Source organism: Stegastes partitus, unplaced genomic scaffold, assembly GCF_000690725.1.
Source record: "Stegastes partitus isolate 25-593 unplaced genomic scaffold, Stegastes_partitus-1.0.2 Scaffold2771, whole genome shotgun sequence".
Lineage (NCBI taxonomy): Eukaryota > Metazoa > Chordata > Actinopteri > Pomacentridae > Stegastes > Stegastes partitus.
Genome location: NW_007580502.1, coordinates 21,842 through 41,888, shown reverse-complemented (window position 1 = coordinate 41,888; position 20,047 = coordinate 21,842). Strand labels below are relative to the sequence as shown.

The following is a 20,047-nucleotide window of genomic DNA, read 5'->3' as shown; positions in this document are numbered from 1 at the left end:
ATAAGACCAGAAATACACAGAGTAAAGACAACCTGCAAATTTACGACAGTGAGAATTAAGTGATATTTTGCAATAGAGCTCATTAAAAAACAAAACTGTTCATATCTGCTCAGTGTTATGGGTGATTAGTTGTCTCACCGTGTCCTTTGGTAGCATCGCCTCCTAGCAGCTGGATGGCTCTCTTTGGCTTGAAGTAGCTACTGGCGATGTTCTCACTGTCGCTCCGGTCCAGCATCTCCTTGTACCTGTCCTCTTCTACTTGCTGAAACACATAGTGGTAACCCCGGTCAGTGTTTCAGTACAAGTAAAAGATGATGCATGCAACTAAAATACACACCGTTTGTGGTTCTCTAGCATCAGGACCTGAGCTCCTGCAGGCTGAAGGTTTTGGAGCCACTGCTACGAGAAACAAAGGAAGTGAGACAGTATTTAAGTTAAAGTACCTGCAAAACATTTGTAAGACTTACAGTCGTGTCAGCTGCACTATTACTAAAAGCTTTTACTATCTCCAGATATTTTCTCTTATGGCCCTATCATGCCCCACCTGAAGGCAGCGTTGTTTTCTGCACCATCACATCAGGCAGCTTCCAGGTGACGCTGTCCTCATCCCAAACAGCTTCTTTCTTCAGGCGGTCCAGGTTGCTGTAGTTGCAGTCACGGCGCACCAGAGGCACCATGCGCTCCAGCAGGCTGTGCAGTAACTGGCCTTCCCTCTCCAGCCGACGGATGGTTGCCAGGTAGTCATTCCTCTCCACCTCAAACTCTGCTTGCAGGTCACGGATCTCCAATTTGGCTGCTTTCAGCTGTCACAGCAAGTTAATGTGGTTTTAAGGTGGAATGACAGACTATATGAGGACTGGAGTTGAGAACTAGCTGTAGCTAAAACTCTCTATGTAATACATCAGATTCATGCCCTGTGCTGAAACTATGGTAATTGCATTGTCCCTATTAAATAAAAATAAGAAAATGATGCAGTTCAAAAAGCTCAAAGACTGTAGTCTGGATTTCATACTGTCCAGTATCAGTTAGCTCTTATTTTAAGTGAGCATTAATTTCAGCGGTATTTTGGGCTGTATGCCCCAGAACCCAGTCGTACTAGGTTCTTCAATAAATCCCAGAAGAGACAGGCGTAGCCTAGTTTTTCAGGTTAAGAAAGTAAATGAAATACTTTTGTTCCCAAGCTCAATAGTACAAAATGTGCATCACTCTGAATTATGGCCAGTTTTCACAAATTCCCAACTCTGATACACTTGATAAGAGCACATGCACATGAAAAATATAAAAGCTTTCGGAAATTGAAGACTGGTCAAATGCAAGTTGGTCATCAAATTGAGAACAAGACAGCTGTTTCCCTATTTTGTAGATCATTGTATTTAGTTTAGATAGCAGCAATCAACAAGGTAATCATTTACATATATATTCCAATGGCAAGATCCATTTTAGAACCTAATTTCAGCCCCATGGATATGTTTACATATGTCCTACAGCTACAGTCACCAACCTTTCCTTGGACTTTGATCAGCATCTGGTTTTTGGCATGGACTTCTTCTTGGATAGAGTTGTAGACGTTCAGCAGCACACTTTCACTCTCCTCACTGTTCTCTGTCAGAGCGTGGATGAGCTGGACTTTTCTCTGGTCAGCAAGGTTCTTCCTCTGCCGATGTCTCTGTTGTAGCTCTTTGTTCCTGGCCTGCTCACCTCCTACCACTTCCTGTTCCAGCTGCTGCAGTCTGAGAGGTGGATAATTGAGCATGGACACTGAATAGAAAGTATGTATAATTATGTTATGATGTCATAAAAACATTACTTCTATGTGACAAGAGACCCTGGAGGTGCCTATTATCCTGGTAAACTCATTATTAAACAATGCATTAAATATGACTTGTTCTGCTTCATACACTATTATGTAAATTAGGCGAACTAATGCTATCATGTATACAACTGGAAACTGATTATTTATAACATCTTTAACTAGTGGTGTAAGCATGACGTATCTGTCATGTACTGCCATAAGGGCATGTGAGATACAATTATGACAACATATTCAGAATAGCATGCACTGTGCTGAAAAAAACACAACTAAGACACACTGTATTACACAGATATGAATTACAAGCAGTTTTCACGGTAAGAACAGCATGTTATGTCCCTGAAATCAATTGTTTCAAAGGGGTCACTGTGTGTTTACCGTACAAGCCCACAAACCTTTCCAGGACGTGTTTCTGGTCCAGAGGTCCGGCTGTGCTGACATCAGTTTCCTCTATGAGCCCTTCTCCATCTGGACCTTTTTGGACACTGGCTGGTGCACAATGTACAGCAGGCTGGCTCACCAACAGCAGGGAATAACAGCCAATAAGAAGGATCCATAATAGTTTTCATGTCTCATTACAGAACTTTAACTGAATAATCAGTAGTTCTGTTGAAGGATGGTGGTGTACAGTACCTTGGTAGGGGAAGTGTCTCCAGTTGTACTGTGGCACATGGGATCAGTGTTGAGACACAGCTCTTCCTCTGCAACCTGGGTCATACAACTAGAGCTCACTGATGCTGAGAAGCATTACAGTGCAAAGCAGTGTCAGTACAACGTGGAGTAGACACGCAAAAACAGCACAATCATTTACTACAATGTCACCAATTTGTATGTTTGTCAGTAGCGTTGATTTACAAGTGCTTTTTGACAACACCAATTTATAAAGTAGTTACATGGTTCTTTGTTGTGGGCAGATGGTTTTCTCTTACCATTTTTATGGACAGAGCTCCCCCTGCTGGCTCGGGCCTTCTCCAGATGAGACAGCTTTGATTCATAGGAGGAACGCAGAGCAGCAATGTCCTCCTGCAGCTTTGCCTTGGATTCCTGCTCTGCATTGTACTCAGCCTGCAACTTGGCAAGCTTCTCTTCGTATTCCTGTGGAGAAAGCAGAATACGGACCATAAATTACCTGGTTCTTACACAATGCGTGCATAGATGTGAAGTGATATATTGGTGTGGGAATGGTCTGTGTTTGCCTCTTTAATCTTTTCCTTCTTCGCTTCAGTAGTGCTGGATAATGGCCTTGAAGGAACAACAGGGGATGCCTCAGAAATCTGACCAGCCAGCAGAGCTGCATATTAAACAAAAGGGGAAAAAATGTATTTTTGAAAGAGTTTTTTTTTTTTTTTTTAAATAAAATGTGATAAAAAACATCCCTTATAGCAAACAAGCAAATGCAAAATCTACATTTAGATATTGTTTCTCTATATTGAAAGGCTGGCAACAACATTTATCACTTGCATGTCAGGTCAGCAGTGCCCAGCTGGCCTGAGATGAGGGCCCGCAACTTCTTGATCTCCTCCTGATACTCTCGGAGCAGAGCATCCTTGGGATCCTCATTGATGCGAGGCCTGTTCTGGATGCTCTTGGCCCGGTTTGCGTAGCGCAGCGTGCTCAGGCTTTCCTCGTAGTTGTTGTCTGCGGGTGAGAGGCAGGCGATCATCAAGGTGCGCGTGTTTCCTCCCAGAGAGTCCTGCAGCAGCCTGGTCAGTTTGGAGTCCCGGTAGGGGATATACTTGGAGCGTCCATCCACCAGGGCAGAGATGACGTTGCCGAGGGCCGAGAGGGAGAGGTTGATCTTCGTGGCCTCGCGGAGTCGCTCACCAGTAGCGCCAGTTTTGGACTGACGCTCACTTCCTGCCAGATCCACAAGGTTGAGTTTTCCTGCTCGCAGGTGGTCCTGGCCAGCAGCATCTGAGAAGGGTGATAAAGGAGGGAAACTACAACTTCAAGGTTTATATCAGTATGTTACACTGAGCAAGGTCAACTACAAATACTGAAAACTATAAAGCATACACCTATTGGCAACACATTTTGCATTTTTTGGGCCTATATTTTTAGGGGCAGGTTATATTATTCCATTTCTGTGGACCAATATTTACCTTGAGAAATGCATCCAAGCAGTACTGAAAGAGCTAATAACTTGGATGTGTTGCCTTGATTGTTGCATTTTCAAGCCATTTTTGCTTATATATTTTTAGTTAGGCCACTTTTGACTGTATTAAACATGCAAATACTCATTTTCTGAGAGCCCTTGACAAACTTTATGAAAAAAAAGGCACAAAGAAAAACAACCCTTTGATGGTGAACTACTGGTGACATTATGAGACATAATATGATCATATGCAATCATATTAAAAAAACACATTCAACAGACAATATTATGTGTTGAGGGAGTTATATAACTGTGTTCACCAGTGTTACAGATCTCCAGGTGGATGGTGAAGATGGAGTGGGAGCGGGAGGAGTCTTTGTTCATCAGTGTGTAGCCCACGGCCCGGTTCCTCCAGCCTTGCTCTATGATTCTCTCACACTCCCCCACACTGTGCACAGTGTGCATGGAGAGGTCCCGCACATACACCCCTCGCTCTGGGTGCTCTTTCAGCTAGGCATTCATCAACCACACACACACACACAAAGACACACACACAATCAAAATCGATCGTTCTGATCAAACACCTTGATCTTTGAGGAATCACACAACCAGCTGTGCTTTTAAATCACCATAGCAACATGTACAGTATTGTGTACAAAACATAAGCGCTGTGTGCAGTCGGAGACACGTCTAAGAAACAGGTTTCATAATTATTGTACTTAGCAAACAACCTTCATCACTTTGGCTTCTACTGTTACACAGTGTGGCCTGATTTGTTTAACTTACTTACCTCCAGTCTCTGTTTGGTGTCGCTTCCCAAAAGGTCTCTGATTTCTTCATTGTAAATCTCCAAGTAAGAGGCCCTCACCAGGAATTTGGTATTTTCTGCACACTAGCTTGCACAGAAACATAAAACACACAGTATAGCTGTTCTTGCTGAGCAAACAAAACAAGAGCTGCATAAATCACACTGTACATGCATGCCCCTGCTGAAAAACCTATTGCTCCAGACTGGAAAGAAGAAGAATTTTGCACTTTTGGCATGACATCTGTGAATTCACAAGGTGGATGTGTTGCAGGGCTGAGAACAGCTGGCCCTACATACCTGAATGCTCTCAAAGATGTGTTCAAAGGCGCGTGGGATGACGCCCTTCTGTCCTGCAGGCTCAGTCACCCCCTGCATGGTAAAAGACTTGCCACTTCCAGTTTGTCCATATGCAAAAATAGTGCCATTGTATCCCTCAGTGACGCCCTGAAAACATGAAAAAGTTTGCATGAGGCTTTGTTAAAGGATCAACATTCAGCTGAACTTTTGTGACTGACAGCAGAATGTTAAGTTAATAATGAGGTCTGCAGTCATTAGCAATAAGATATAGAGTGCTGATGTTGAACTGAGGGTGTCCAGTGACCAGCGTGCTACTTTTGTTAAAGGCTGGTAATTAAAGCAACAAACTAGCCCTTACCTCCACCAGAGGATATGCTATCTCATTGTACATCTGCTCAGTTGTTTGATCAATGTAGTAGGTCCCATCAAAGGTAAACTGTTTGGGCGGCTCATCTGCTGCTCCGAGTTTTTCTATGAAGCACTGGCAGCGGTGCAGGTCCATGGACAGCACCATCTTGGAGCTGAGAGCCTTCTCCCGGTCATTCAGGGGCCTGCACCGGACCACCACCTTCACTGACTCAGACCCCATCTCTCAGCATTCACCCCAAAGCAGCTCCACTCTACAGCAGAGACACACAGAGGCAGTTAGGGAGGGAAAAACGTTCAGCTCTGCTTTGTACAGCAGAGTGTTTGCTAACCTGGATAACCAGATGACAAGTTCTGCCAACTAACAGCTGACAAGAGTTAACCAGCTGTTAACGTCTCGGTTAGTCCCCTGAGAAATGAGCAGCAGCCGAGTGGAAATATCTACAGACAGACAGACAGACAGACAGACAGTGTGGACTGACCTCGTCAGGTGTCGTCTCAGGTCCTCAGCCATTCTGCTCCTCCACACACGGCGTTGTGATGTTGCCTAGCAACCGTGAGTAGCCGTTCAGCAGTGAAACAGCTCCGGAGCGGCAACCATTTTGGTGAGGAGAGAGTGAGGTCACAGGAGGAAACCCAGGCAGGTGCTAAATGTTGTATGTACTCTACACGGTGAGTGTCTATGTAGCTGCTAATTATTTTTTCTTCCCAAAACTCTTTTTATTGGTGTTTTAATCAAGAAAACTACAGTCCTTTTTCTTTCGAATGTTAATATTAGCCGTTTTTGTGGCAGTAACCTCAACACCTAATCAACACCTTCAGTGTGCAGGAAGTCCTCCTAAGGACTTTTTATGACTCGGTGGGGGCGGATGGTCTGCTGGAGCATCACGGCTGCTGAGAAGAAGAGTCTGAACAAACTGGTGAAGCAGGCCGGCTCTGTCCTGGGCTGCAGTCTCGATCTGATGGCGGTGGTAGGTGACAGGAGGAGGATGACAAAGCTGTCATCATACGTAGACAATACCTCCCATCCTCTACACGGGACTGGAAGCCCTGGAAAGTTCTATCAGTGCCAGGCTTCTTCATCCACACTGTTCCAAAGAGAGGTACCACAGGTCCTTTCTCCCCTCTGCTGTCAGGTTCTACAACCAGCTATGCTCCCAGCAGACCAACAATGTGCAGTGTCCCCCTTTCTTTTATGTACAATAAACAAAAAACATTCATATTTAGAAATATTCTATTTATACTGGTATTTGCACAACTCGTGTATATATGTATATATTTACATTTGCACTGTTTACTATTATTATTGGGCTGCAAGGTGGCGCAGTTGTTGCCTCACAGCAAGAAGGTCGCCGGTTCGCGTCCCAGTGGGGGCACCAGGATCTTTCTGCGTGGAGTTTGCATGTTCTCCCCGTGCAGCGTGGGTTCTCTCCAGGTTCTCCAGCTTCCTCCCACAAGTCCAAAAACATGTTGAGGCTAACTCTATTCTATTTGTCCATATATCAGTCTCAATAAAAGTGCAGGTAATGTTTTGCTTTACAGCTACAAAAAATAATGAGAAACTACCATTTAGTAGGGTGTGGAATGAAAACAGAAAAGTCCATGATTTATTCTCAAACAGATGTGAATTGTATGATGAGTTAATATGGAAAGGACTCATTAGAAATTATTTCTCTTGGACAAGAAAACTATCATTTGCAGTCTTAAGATAACTAAAACTGCAGGGCAAAGCCAGGTTGTACTATGCTCTGCTGAAAAAAATGGGCTTTGGGATATAAAAATCAAAAAAAAAAAAAAAGTTATATTGTTTTAGAAATATTGAACTGTTACCAGCAAAACAAACACTACCATGGGTAAGACTTCTTGCAAACTTTAAAAACACAGAAAATCTGAGTTCAGCTTTCGTTTTTCCTGTTTATAGTGGCCATGAAAAGCGTAGTAATACACTCTAAAATGGCAAGATATAGAAAACAATGTGTCATTGTCATATTTTCTTACAGCAGGACACATCAGGGTGTACACTACCACTGCTTAGACATAGTAAGTCCAAACACACTTACAATAGTTTGTAAACACAATTTAAATTGAAGGAGAAGGTAGAATTTGAACAAATATGTATTTGTGTAGCATCTTTACAAGGCCAGGGAAATAAAAAAGAAAAATTGTTTGGCTTTGCCAACAGGTGCAACAATCTGAGTGTTCAATTCCACTCCACAGATTCAGGTCATTAGTTTCACATGTAAAAACTATAAAACTCCTCTGATGCCTTGTAGGCACATATAAAAACATTTATAAAAAAGTATATTGAAAAACATAAAAGCAGCATGCACAACATGTGATATCTTTAACAAATAAGTACCCTACGTAAGTGCCAACATTGCTAATACAGGCTGTGACATCTCCCCACACCACCACGTGATTTAAAAGTAAAAGATGAAAAATGTGCAAAAGAAATAAAGAGCGTCATGTATTTGCATCCTCTGAGGTTGGCAGTCCACATGTCCCAGTGTCCAGGGTTTACACCCATGCCTTTCTGAGGGTACTTTTAATCTTTATTTTGTTTAGGATCTTGTGCAGCTTGACAGGCTGCTGTTTGCTGGTATTCTCCTCCCACTCATAGCAGTGGTTCACCCGAGCACAGCTCAGCAGACACGGCAGCTCATCCTGTATCTCTGTGTAGTGTTCAATCAGCTCTGCCAGGGAGCTGAACTCAGTCTTGCATTTCTAAGATATACACAGAAAAAATAGCTGTAAAATCCCAAGTTACACAGAATTACTAGTTTGTCATTACATTGATGTGGACATTATCTACAGTTTTGGTTTCGCTCTCTCTCTTTCTATTATTTCTTTTTTACAGAGTCAATATGTAAATTCATTATTTTTGTTCCGTAGTTTTAACAAATATTGTTTGTAATTCAACAGTACAGTGAATATCTGTAGTATTTTATGATAACATACAACTAAATGTATTTTTGTAAACTGAAGGTTATTCATAAAGCAACTAGTCGAAAAGAGGAACATGTCTAACATGTTCATGGAAAATTTTTTCATTTATTCCCACTACAAATCGAACGAAATTTATGCCTTGCAGACTTGGTGTCTGTTATCCATGTATTGGGCCGCCCCTCTACTGACAGAACACTTACCTCCAACAGGAATTTCCCTTTACGAGTGTTTTCTATGAGGTGGGTGATGAGGCCAGAGGGGAAGCGAATGATAAGAGAACCACATTTGGGTTTTTTAGGATGTGGGCAGAGAAGGTATGATCCCAAAACATCATCTGCAAGCAGGGAATAGCTGCTGTCACTGTAACACCAGAGAAAAAAACAAAACAAAACACAGATGTATTATCGAAAAAAAACCCTCCAAATCTACAAACAGTAAGACATGTTTGATGTACGACATACTGACGTTGCGATACCAGCCCAACACCACACAGCCTGAGCAAGAGCTTCTTCTGTTTCGGCCAAGCTGGGAGCCCGGGATCTCCTCGCTGGAGTCTTGTCTTTGTCCTTTCCTGTTTCACATGTAAGAAGCAAAATCATGGTGAATTTGAGTTTGTTTACATTACAAGAGGTCAAAAAGTGGAGATATTCCAGGAACCATGTTTGTGTAGGAAAAAATCCAAAGTAACCTCAACTCAGTGAAAGGAATGTTGTGACGAAATAACCACTTAAAACAAGTTTCATCATGTCCAAGCTTCAAAAGTGTGTCACAGCCAACCACCTCACGATGCAGTGAAAATGACAAACAACACCCTCCGACACCAGAACAACGAGTGACTGCCCTTCACCTAACACTGAAGGGTTTGCTTTACCTAATCAGTTCTTTGACTCTTGATAGTGCTCTGTGAACACTCGGCCCACCTTGTGACTCGCTCAGTCGCTCCTGAACGTTGCGCTGTTTGAGCGGCGTGAATGTGAAGGAGCGGTAGGCACCAGAACGCAGCGCTTTGGTGCGAATGGCTTTCTTCCGCACCAGGGACGGGGAGGAGGTCGGGAAGACTTCATCTTGGCTGCTGTGCTGGTCCTCGGAAGACTTTTGTTTTTTCTGTCAATGGAAGGAAAAGAAACGTCATCTCAGGGCAAATGGTTAACCAACTGAACTGCAAAACCTGCCAGCAGGTTTCAAAGTTGTCTTTAAAAATTAAAAAAAATGTCAAAACTACACCATTTATCAGAGCCAGATAGATAAATCTTAGAGAATTGTCCAATTTGAAACTTTCTGACAGTTCTTAAACTACTCATCTGTGATGGGCTGTAACTAAATCTATGCTTAACATTGCGACTTTTCTTTGTTGTACATGTCTTTTGACAAACAGATCGCAGTAACAAGATTCTGTAAAAAAAAAACAAAAAAACAAGCGTGTCCGGTGGTTCACATGAAGCAGTGCATCGAGTCAGAGAAGCTCTTCCACTTCCTCAGAGACTCGATGGACAGAGCCTCGACTACTGCAGCCCAGAAGGACAGCAGAGCTCTGAGCATGTGGCCTTTATACAGGAACAAGCTTCACGAAATTTCTGCAAAACAACCGAGCGAAGCTGCAGAAGCGTCTCCAGACGACGAACCGAGCTCCAGCGAGTCGGAGCTTTACATCTGCTTATAACCCGCAGACACCGCATCAATTCATCGACTGATTTCTGTTTCTTTGGTTTGTAAAAAGTGGTATTTACGACTAAAACTAAATGTTTAATGTGTTTTGTGGGGGGAAAAAACGTTTAAGTTCTGTGCTATGTTGGATGTTTTCCATCTGAAATGTTTAATTTGGGGGATGAACTAGTTTCATTTTTGTTTTGGAGCCTTTAGTTTGAGTTTGCAGCACAGAAAATAATCTATTCTCAAGTTGATTTGCAGAGGTGCATTCTGCTTAGACATTACGTTACGAGTTTCTGTGGCTTTTTTAATACTGTTCATCTTTACATTTCCTCCTTTGCTGTAGTCTGACTGCAGGTTTAATGACATGTTTGGGTTTTTTTCTTTTTGGTGCAACCATGAAGCCATGACTGACTCAACTGAACTGGGTAGCACTGCAGGCTGTGTTTACACTAAGCAGGAAGAAGAAATGTAAGGAAACTAAATAAAAATGTACATATTAAAATATTTCTAGTATGCAGAGCCACCATTTGTTTTCAGTATTAGTAACAGCTCTTGGCAAAAATATTGTACATGCTGATTTTGTTTTATTTTTTACATTTTTGGTCAAATAAATAATCAAAAGATTTGAGTCCTCTCTCCTAACCATAGCTGTGCTGTTTTTATTCTGGTGCAGGACTTTATATTGCAGTGAAAAATGCAATCAATACAAATGTTGCAGGAGCAAAGCACACAGAGATGGCTTGGGTTTCTGAGATTTGAACTTTGAGGCAGTTATTTGGACACTGCACTGCTGGTTTGTTCAGCTTCTGTAACCCTGTGGATCGTGGGTAAATTCCCAATTGACTTATGTTTGAACAAGCATAGTTAACTATCCTTGCCAACACATTTTCAATATGAAGATATGAAGTTAAAAAAATGTGCAATTAAATTATGTAAATTTATATTTAGTATAATGATGCAGCCATTCGAAAATAATCTCTGGTTCATCCCTCAGCTGTACCCGCTTTAACAGGTCAGTTGTTTATTTTGATTGATTTGTTAAATTGGACATTGTCAAGCATAAACTGCTCCTCAGGCTCAAGAGGTCAAAGTGTTTGTTTGGTGGTGGGAAAGATCTAGATGTGAGGATCCAAACCTTAGTGCCCGGCAGCAACCCCCGAAAAGGAGCTCTTCTAAATGACACCAAGGCGCTGACGCTGAGAGGGAAGCCGTGGTTGAGCAGCGAAGGGTTGCGGCGAGGCGCTGAGCCAACACAGTCTTCCTGAGCCTCTTCTGGGTGCTTCTCCAAGTACGACAGTTGGAAACAGCGGCACAGCAGCAGGTTCAGGAACTGGGCCTACAGAGGAGAGGGGGAACACAGAAAACAGACAAGATGTTACTAAGTTTCAAGTAATTCACCATCTAAAATTTTAAGCTTTAGAAACCAAATTCAGCCACCAGCATATCTCTAAGGACTGTAATTGACAGTGCAAATAAATAATATCAAACAAAGTCAAGCACCATATCAAAGGCTGAGAAAATATCTCATCTCATAGCACTATTTTTCTCTGTTTTTTGGACCAAGTCTCGTCAATTTCGATTCAAAATGACTGAATGTGGGAAGAAGAAAATGGGAGAGGTTAAAACAGTTCATTTAGTTGGTTTCAGATCAGTTTGGTGTGTTTAAATATTGGACAAGAACCTGAGAGCCTGACTCATTAGCATATTTCCCAGCACTGTTCAGTCCAAAAATGTGAGCAGTATGAGGGTTGTAAAATGAGGCTTACTAATTCTGATCCAATACGGTTTTCATCAAATTTAGCAAATACCTTCTCACTGTCCACTAGCTGTCGGTTCTGTGTGTGTTGAGGGAAAACAGGAGGTGCTCGGGAAACAAAGTGGCTTGATCCACTCATTATTCTGGTGTGTATCCTACGTGTTCCAGCTCATGCACAGGACAGTGGTGATAAATCTGACATTTGTTTCTCTGAAATCACAGACTTCACCTTTAATTGTGGGATATTGTGATGGTGACATTAAGACCCCACTGCCACCTGGTATTAACGTGTGACTATGTATCCAGACACGTTTTGAGGTGGTCGGGTTCCCGCTGTAATTGGTTCTGAGCAGGTGAAAATGCAATCATACAGCCTGACCACATTCTTCTGATACAAATTAATCTACCAAATAAGGTGAAAGATCACCTAACTCTGACAAAAGCTACAGGCAGCAGCACTTCTACACTTGACCTGAGATGTGCCATGTTTCCTGACAAGTCAGCCTCAAACTAGTTTTCATACAGTGAACAGATAAAATATGTTTTTTACACCAGACATTATAACATGACAAAGCAGGAACAGCTCAGGTGCATAATAGCTCATGTCGATAGTAAATTCTTCAGCAACATGTCTGTTAGACCCCATCCTAACTAGACTGTTCAAAAAAATCTTTCCTCTAATAAATACTGCAGTATTAAAAATCATCAACTTCTCTATATTAACAGGCTACGTAACGCAGGCTTTTAAAGCAGCTATAATAAAACCACTGCTCAAAAAGCCTATTCTAGATCCAGGCGTTTTAGCTAACTACAGGTCCATATCCAACCTCCCTTTTATTTCTAAAATTCTTGAAAAAGTTGTTGCAAGCCAATTGTGTGATTATCTGCATAGAAATGATTTGTCTGAAGAGTTTCAATCAGGTTTTAGATTGCATCATAGTACAGAGACAGCATTGGTGAAGGTTGCTAATGATCTTCTTATAGCCTCAGACAATGGACTAGTTTCTATATTTGTTCTACTGGATCTCAGTGCTGTATTTGATACAGTGGATCACAACATCTTATTACAGAGACTGGAATGTTTAATTGGACTTAAAGGGACTGCGCTAAACTGGTTCAAATCATATTTATCAGACAGATTCCAGTTTGTTCATGTTAATGATGATTCTTCCACCCGCAGCAGAGTTAGTTATGGAGTTCCACAGGGTTCTGTGTTAAGACCTATATTATTTAACTTGTACATGCTCACCTTAGGCAATATTATTAGGAAGCACTGCATACATGTCCACTGTTAAGCAGACGACACCCAGTTACATTTATCTATGAAGCCAAATAAAATCAATTAGTTGGACAGACTCCAGGCATGTCTGAAGGACATAAAGGCCTGGATGACCTGGAATTTCCTTCATTTAAATTCAGACAAAACTGAGGTTATTGTATTTGGCCCTAAACACCTCAGAAATGCACTATCGAACCAGATAGTTACTCTAGATGGCATTGCCTTGGCCTATAGTTCTACTGTAAAGAACCTTGGATTTATTTTTCACCAGGACATGTCAATCAAGTTTGTAGGACAGCCTTTTTAAATGTATGTAATATTGCAAAAGTCAGGACTATCCTGTCTCAGAGTGATGCTGAGAAACTAGTCCATGTATTTATAACTTCTAGACTGGACTATTGTAATTCCTTTCTATCAGGATGTCCCAATAATTCTATCAAAAACCTCCAGCTGATCCAGCTTGGTTCCTTCCCACCGTTGCCAACTGCTTGCTCAGAGGGAGTCCAAAGGCTACTTTGGATTGTTAGGTTCTGTCTTTAAATTTGTAAGGTCTATACCTTACTATGTTAAGCACTGTGTGATGGCATATGTTATAAACTGCGCTATACAAATAAAACTGAATTAAATTGAATTGAATTGAATTGAATTGAATTGTAGCTGCATTCCACTTCTGGAAGGTGCTGCTACTGTGCTTGGTCATAGCTCACTGGGAATGGAAGTGAGCTATCATCAGTGTTCGTAACTCCACCTGAGCTCTTCCTTCTGGGGCAAGTCATTGAGGTGTTTTTACGACAAGAATGCAAACACACTAAATCAGAAATCGTTGTCCAGGTAGTGTTTTAAGATACAGACTACATGTTAACATCAGGTGTTAATGAGGCATGAAGTCTCTGCTCATCCAAAGTCCAACCAGAGAGAAGTTTTCTTTTGGGGACTGAAAACATGGGGACAGAGCATCTGCAGTCAGGACTGAAACAATCAGAGTCAGTGACGTCTTTTAAGTCGCTTCTAAACATATACATTTATCAGAGATCCTTTCCTGGTTTTATTTGATTTTAATATTCTTTATACTGTCTTTTATTTCTTTCATATATTTTTTTTACCACTGTTGTTTTTAAATGCCATACTTTTTATTTGTCTCCTAAATTGTGACGATTTTATGTCTAAGTTTTGTTTTTTGCTGTTTTGGAAAGCACTTTGTAACTTGGATTTTGAAAAGTGCTGTCATGCTGACACTGAGCTCACTGATATCTGTCTCATTCTCTCCTGTTAGTTTTGTTGCAGCCATTACAGTGAATCAACTTCTTATTTGTACATGGAGTCATGTGACATCAGTGCAGGTGCCTAACTACAACTGAACTATAATTGTTTATTTTTAACCAGCATATGTTATTATAACAGTTATTGATTAACATCTAGTTGCATCAAGTTACTCGTCTTACACTTGACTTTTCACTGTCCTGAAGAAAATCCAACTAGATTCAACTTGGACGACTTCAGCTCCATTTCATGTCCAGGTTTCTTTAACAAACACTACATTTTCTCCCTCTGATGCATCATAAATGCACTTTGTAAACAGGGTTCCCTCATATATTTAAGGCACTCTTCACAACTGTACTAAAAAATGAATTTTTTAAGCAAGATTTTTGTAATATTTTTCAAACTCTCTTTCTATTAAATACTTATTTTTTTAAATGTAATCTTTACCCACACATACAACAGACCAAACTGAAAACTCAAAGCCCACCTACCCACAACAGACATAACTAAGAAAATGAAGAAAGCTATTTATGCCACTGCCAATCACAAACCAAGTAATTTATTCAAAGTATAAAAAAGACAAAATTGAAGTTAGTTTACTGCGGATTTAAGTCCCATGCGTCTAGAAAAGGGCCCCAAAAACAGCATGTTTTCTTCAGCTGTGTCAGGTTTATTTAACCTTGTCCCACAGGGAAAAACTGTCTTGGATAGAAGGAACAACTTTAGAGTCTGCAGATTATCAGCTTTACCTGACAGAGGGATAAATTAATGTCTATCACAGTTGCGCTTGCATAAACAGAACCTGTACCTCCTTGTAAAATGCATCAGCACATACTGAGAGACCAACACTTAGGAAGGGTCAGATAACATCCCGCTGGCCTACCAAATATTAAACAGCTCAAAAATGTATTGAGAAATCAGGTGTGTGGAGGCGAATATAATCTTTCCCACCATTGTAACCAGATTTCTAAACCGGAGGTCATTTTATTTCACTATTGAAACTTTCCTAATCTAAATGAAAACAAGAGACTGTCATGTTTGGTCGAGCATTTTGAAAGGCAGTCTTTACTGATTTTAAGATTTGATTGTTTGTTTTTAACTTTTTAAATGAGTTAGCAACATTTAATTTAGCACAACTCTTACATTTTCATCACCGATTTAGAGCACTGAGGCCAACCAACCAGATCCTCTTAGATGTTTCAAGATTTAGACATAAAAACAGGTGATCAAGCCTGAGCAGTAGCTGCTCGTAGTCCCTGAAACAGTTTGCAAATTAATATAAGAAATGCTCAACTTAACAAACTTCTACATCACTGCTGAAGACCTGCCTCTTCTCTTAGGTATTTTAATAAAGTAGAGATTTACACCTTGACTGTATCTTTTATTGTATTTATTTTATTGCATCTTTAGTCAGACTTGTCTTTATGTCTTTTGGGTTGCTCTATAAAATTGCACAGCACTTCTCTTGTTTTAAATGTGTTTTATGAATAAATTCGATTTGACTCCAGAGTCTTCCAGTGTTTCAAAATAAGTTGCTGAGCTGTGATCCTTCCAGAAAACCCAAGAAAATGTCCTTCAGTGGACCTGTTTTTGTATTTAAACTTGAAAGTACCTTGGTTTTTGTAACGGAACAATAACTGGAGGTTTCTTACCGCTCGTGAGTGCCTTGCTTTGAAGACATGGCAGTAGAGTTGGGCATCAACGCTGCCCGGGTTATGGGAAACAAAGGCAAACTGGGCATCGACAGGCCGGGCAGTGGAAAGAGAGACTCTACGTAGAGCGTGGGCCATGAGGAGAGTCTGCAGACAGGGCGGGAGTCACATAGAGCAAGAAACAGCCTAAACCTAATTGTTTCTGTAGACATATAAAGTTTAAACTCACCGTTTCATCTTCATTGTACATTTTCACACCTTTAATGGAGAATTTCAGGGATACAGACCTCCTTCTCTTGCATGTCTGATTGAAGACAAACACTGGATTAAGTCCTGGATTTACAATCCCAGTAATGAGTTTTTAAAAAAAATAAAAAATCTCAGATGCGGACTCACTTTGAGGGACTTCAGCTGTGTGTGCAGTTGCTTAATCTGGTCGTCCAAACAGCGGTCATCCACAGGAAATGAGCCCACATACTTCACCAGAGAAAACATGTGTTGAAACAAAAACACGGACACACACACAGACACTAAAGAAGACAGAAAGAAAGTCATTTCTAGTCATACCTCTGCTGATCGAGTCACTGCCCCATCTTCTCTGGCTGGTGCCTCACCCATTCTGCCTGTTTATTCCTGTAAAAACCACACAGCCAGACAATCTTCACTCTTAAAAAGAACAAAAACAGCTCCTATAAAAACACACGAACAGCACTGTGAGTCAAGGTGAGTGTGTGTTGAGTTCATGTCAGCTGTGGTGGGAGTTTTTTTTTTTCGCGTGCGTCCTGACTGTTTGGCACAAACCGCTGCGCTTTTTTCTTCTTCTTTTGGGCCCATTTTCAACGTCGCAAATGCGTCAAAGTCGCAGTTAACACACAAAAAAACTTCGGATTTGTGTTTTACTGGGCGAATCTGCCCCCCGAAATGTCCCGAACAGAGAGCGAGGTGTGGATGAAGCAAAATGAAACACACATGGGCAACTTGTGAACGGTTTCCGCCCTGTGGAATCCAACAAACGCCGACCTGAGCTGACTGCATGCGGCTGAGATAATCACAGAAACTCACGGTTCAGAGTCGGAGCGTCCTGAAGCCACCCACCTCCAATGTCCAACCACAAGACGCAGCGGGGTCCTGCTCACCTTTACCCGCCGCTCGCTGCTCCAGGTCCAGGTGTGCCAGCGGCCCGAGGCGGGGCTCCGAGCCGGGTAGGAGGAGGAAGAGAAGGTGCGCGTAAAAACTTCACTCCTCCAAAGATATGACAGTCAGCGGAAGATAACGCGTCGAATCACATCTCCCTCCCCCCGCAGCAGCTTCTGTCCACAGCTTTTTTTTTTTTTTCCCCAGCTCCACACATTCCTGCTCATTGTGCAACTATCCAAGATCCCTGCACACACCCAGAGCTGAAAGAAAAAGTGCAACCAGAAATAAATAAATAAATAAATACTAGGAAGCAAAGAATGTTCCCACAACATTCCCTACAAGTTCTAACAATGTTTGCATGGGGAAAAATTCCGCCATAGATGTTTATCTTTTCAAATAATGTTTTACCATTCAGAGGATGTTGTCAGATTATGTTCCATGATTACAAAATGAAGAACTTTCTGGAGCCAATGTTCAAAAACTGTTTGCAAAATGTTATCAAAAGGAGCCTTGAATTTAAAATAAAAAGTGGAACATTTTGTCAGCAATGTTCTGAGGATGTTGCTGTTGAGAATGTGCTCCTTGGAGCTTCAGTAGAAAGCAACTGGACTTCTCTTTTAGGTTATTGGAAAAGTTTAGCCTTCATCCAAGAATTCAAACTGACTGATGGGGAGTTCTGGATGCCCCCCCACCAACATCCATCGGGTCAGTGTTGAGGTGGTGGAGGAGTACCTGAGTGTGGACTTGGACTGGGGCAGGAACAAGGACACTGTCTACAGGAAGGGCCAGAGCCGTCTCTATTTTCTGAGGCGGCTGAGGTCTTTCAACACCAGCAGGACGATGCTGAGGATGTTCTACGAGTCTGCAGTGGCAGGTTCCATCATGTATGCAGCTTGCAGGTGAGGGACATCAACAGACTCAGTAGAATCATCAGGAAGGCCAGCCAAGTTGTGGAAGAGGAACTGGACTCTCTGAGGGTGGTGTCTGAGAGGAGGATGTTGTCCAGAATCAGGACTATTCTGGACTTTCCCTTCATCCTCTCCGCAACATGCTGACCAACTGCAGGAGCTTGTTCAGTAATAGACTGTTGCTGCCACGCTGCACCACAGAGCGACACAGGAAATCATTCCTGCCTGTTGCCATCAAACTGCTGAATTCCACACTTTAAATATGATACCGGACACTGTTTTTGCACACATCTTCATACAAGCTGCACCTTAACTATATTTAAATGGAAATATGGTGGTGTTTCTTTTTTTTTTTTAGAGGTTGATTTATCTGTATTTTGACGTTTTTTTAATCTCTTACCTTTTACGTATCTTTTTATTCTTTTTTAAATGTTTTTATTTTACTCGTATTATATTTCTATCTTTATTCATGGGTGGGAAACGTGCATGTAACAAAAAAAGAATTTCCCCTTGGGGATAAGTAAAGTATTTCTGACTCTGATTCTGATTTCTAGTCATTTGTAGTTTGTATTATTCTAACAAAGTGGGGTTGTACCATTGAAGACCACATGTACATATCAAGGAGCATGCAAAATGTCAGGACTCCAGCTACATTATTTCTCAAGTTATAAGTCTTTGTATAAAATAAGTTTGTAGGAGAAAAAAAAAGAAGAAGAAGAAGAAGAAAGAAGAATCCATTATAACATACATACCTCACCCCCCTTGTCTCAGGACATAGATACAGAGCACTGAGATGCAGACGAGCACAACTAAGCAAAAGCCTAATGCCATCTATTATAGCAACCCTTAACTAAAGGCCAAGGTGATCTGGACCACATTAATACATGTGAACAGTATTTTTGTGGAATGTGTGTCCTGTTAATGTAAAACAAGCGGTAAGGTGCTGTGGAAAAGAATTTCCCCACAATAGAGTCTAAAATCTAAAATTCTAAAGTCTGAAGTCCAGTGTGACTGTTCAAACATTGCTCCACAAAGTAGTGTGAAGAAAATATGCAAAATCGACATAACCCCAACGTCTTTAAGAATTTTTAACTCAAAAAAACTAATGTTACCTATGACCCCTCATTTTACACGTTTTACTTAATGACATATGTATGCACAGAAAAAAATCTGACATGTATGAGAGGGTAAGGCGCAAACTTTTTTTTTTTTTTTTTTAATGGTGAATTGAGGTGGAATGACCTATTCAGTCATTGCTCGCATAGTGGCGTCACAACCTGACGGCTGCCTAAGCCACTGCTGTGCGGCAACAACTGCTACATGGTTTTCACTGGCAATCAGCTGGAAACTGTTTGTTACACTTAGAGATGAAGTAAATCTGCTTCATTCAAACAACAAGAGGAGAATGAACGCTGGATCATTCACACTAAAAAAAGGTAACAATCTACCCAAGCAACAAATCTTGGATAACCAAAGAACTCAAGGAAATTCTCAGCAAAGGGAAAAATTATTCTGTGCTGACAACAAATCAGCAAAAAAAGGAGGTTAACAAGGAGGTAAAATGTATCATAAAAAATACCAAGCTAAAGTACAAGAGCAGGAGATGGAGGGAAAACTCACTCAGGGAGTCTCTGCTCAGCTTGGCAGAGGATTAAAACATGGCTGCTGTGAACACCGCTCCCACCATCCACAGGACCATCCAGGTGGCAGGTAGCCAGCATCCCTCTCCAACAACCTCAACTGCTTCTTTTCTAGATTTGAGACAGACAGCACCACCAACATAGATGCAATCATCTCCTCCCTCATGCTCATGGGAGCAGAACTCACCTTCAACATGGAGGTGGTGGCGAGAACCCTCAAGAGGATCACAGAAAACACAGCACCTGGTCCAGACAACATCAGTGGTCATGTCCTGCAGTGCTGTGCGGAGCAGCTGGGAGGTTTCAGCTCCTGTTTCAAAGATCTATGGACAGCAGTATAGTTCCCCAGCTATGGAAACACTCCACAGTGGTCCCAATCCTGAAGAAGAACTCTGTTAAGACTTTGAATGACCTCAGGCCTGTGGTTTTGACTGCCACCCTCC

The 20,047-nt window shown here is 41.5% G+C and overlaps 2 protein-coding genes across 4 annotated transcripts in view; both read right to left on the bottom strand.

Annotated features, from left to right (window-relative positions):
- Nucleotides 1-5,599, bottom strand: part of kif17 (kinesin family member 17) — a 6,698-nt gene extending 1,099 nt beyond the window's left edge. Inside the window, exons 1-13 of the mRNA XM_008305994.1 lie at nucleotides 5,369-5,599; nucleotides 5,011-5,157; nucleotides 4,696-4,797; nucleotides 4,226-4,415; nucleotides 3,272-3,724; nucleotides 3,007-3,101; nucleotides 2,740-2,905; nucleotides 2,439-2,541; nucleotides 2,206-2,295; nucleotides 1,502-1,730; nucleotides 545-803; nucleotides 338-399; nucleotides 139-262 (exon numbers count right to left, since the gene is read on the bottom strand). Of these exons, the coding sequence (XP_008304216.1) occupies nucleotides 139-262; nucleotides 338-399; nucleotides 545-803; nucleotides 1,502-1,730; nucleotides 2,206-2,295; nucleotides 2,439-2,541; nucleotides 2,740-2,905; nucleotides 3,007-3,101; nucleotides 3,272-3,724; nucleotides 4,226-4,415; nucleotides 4,696-4,797; nucleotides 5,011-5,157; nucleotides 5,369-5,599 (2,251 nt within the window). The remainder of the gene's footprint in view (nucleotides 1-138; nucleotides 263-337; nucleotides 400-544; nucleotides 804-1,501; nucleotides 1,731-2,205; nucleotides 2,296-2,438; nucleotides 2,542-2,739; nucleotides 2,906-3,006; nucleotides 3,102-3,271; nucleotides 3,725-4,225; nucleotides 4,416-4,695; nucleotides 4,798-5,010; nucleotides 5,158-5,368) is intronic.
- Nucleotides 5,600-6,949: 1,350 nt separating this feature from the next.
- Nucleotides 6,950-17,194, bottom strand: sh2d5 (SH2 domain containing 5). 3 transcript variants are annotated; one of them, XM_008305985.1, is made up of 10 exons: nucleotides 16,982-17,194; nucleotides 16,487-16,552; nucleotides 16,316-16,396; nucleotides 16,149-16,223; nucleotides 15,920-16,066; nucleotides 11,108-11,308; nucleotides 9,243-9,426; nucleotides 8,788-8,893; nucleotides 8,523-8,682; nucleotides 6,950-8,100 (listed from the first exon to the last, which is right to left on the bottom strand). In XM_008305985.1, the coding sequence occupies exons 2-10, from the start codon at nucleotides 16,535-16,537 to the stop codon at nucleotides 7,894-7,896; spliced, it is 1,212 nt and encodes a 403-aa protein (XP_008304207.1). In that variant the 5' UTR covers nucleotides 16,538-16,552; nucleotides 16,982-17,194; the 3' UTR covers nucleotides 6,950-7,893. The 3 variants fall into 3 exon arrangements, with proteins under 3 accessions (XP_008304207.1, XP_008304208.1, XP_008304209.1); XM_008305986.1 differs by having other exon boundaries at nucleotides 17,015-17,194; XM_008305987.1 differs by having other exon boundaries at nucleotides 17,056-17,194.
- Between the last annotated feature and the right edge of the window lie 2,853 nt (nucleotides 17,195-20,047).

Excerpts from the sequence above, each read along its gene's own strand:
- sh2d5 (XM_008305985.1), bottom strand. The coding sequence starts at position 16,537 with ATGGGTGAGGCACCAGCCAGAGAAGATGGGGCAGTGACTCGATCAGCA. Across the intron at positions 16,067-16,148 it reads TGTACAATGAAGATGAAACG|ACTCTCCTCATGGCCCACGC; the intron begins GTGAGTTTAAAC and ends CCCTGTCTGCAG. Across the intron at positions 8,101-8,522 it reads AAGGGAAATTCCTGTTGGAG|AAATGCAAGACTGAGTTCAG; the intron begins GTAAGTGTTCTG and ends TGTATATCTTAG.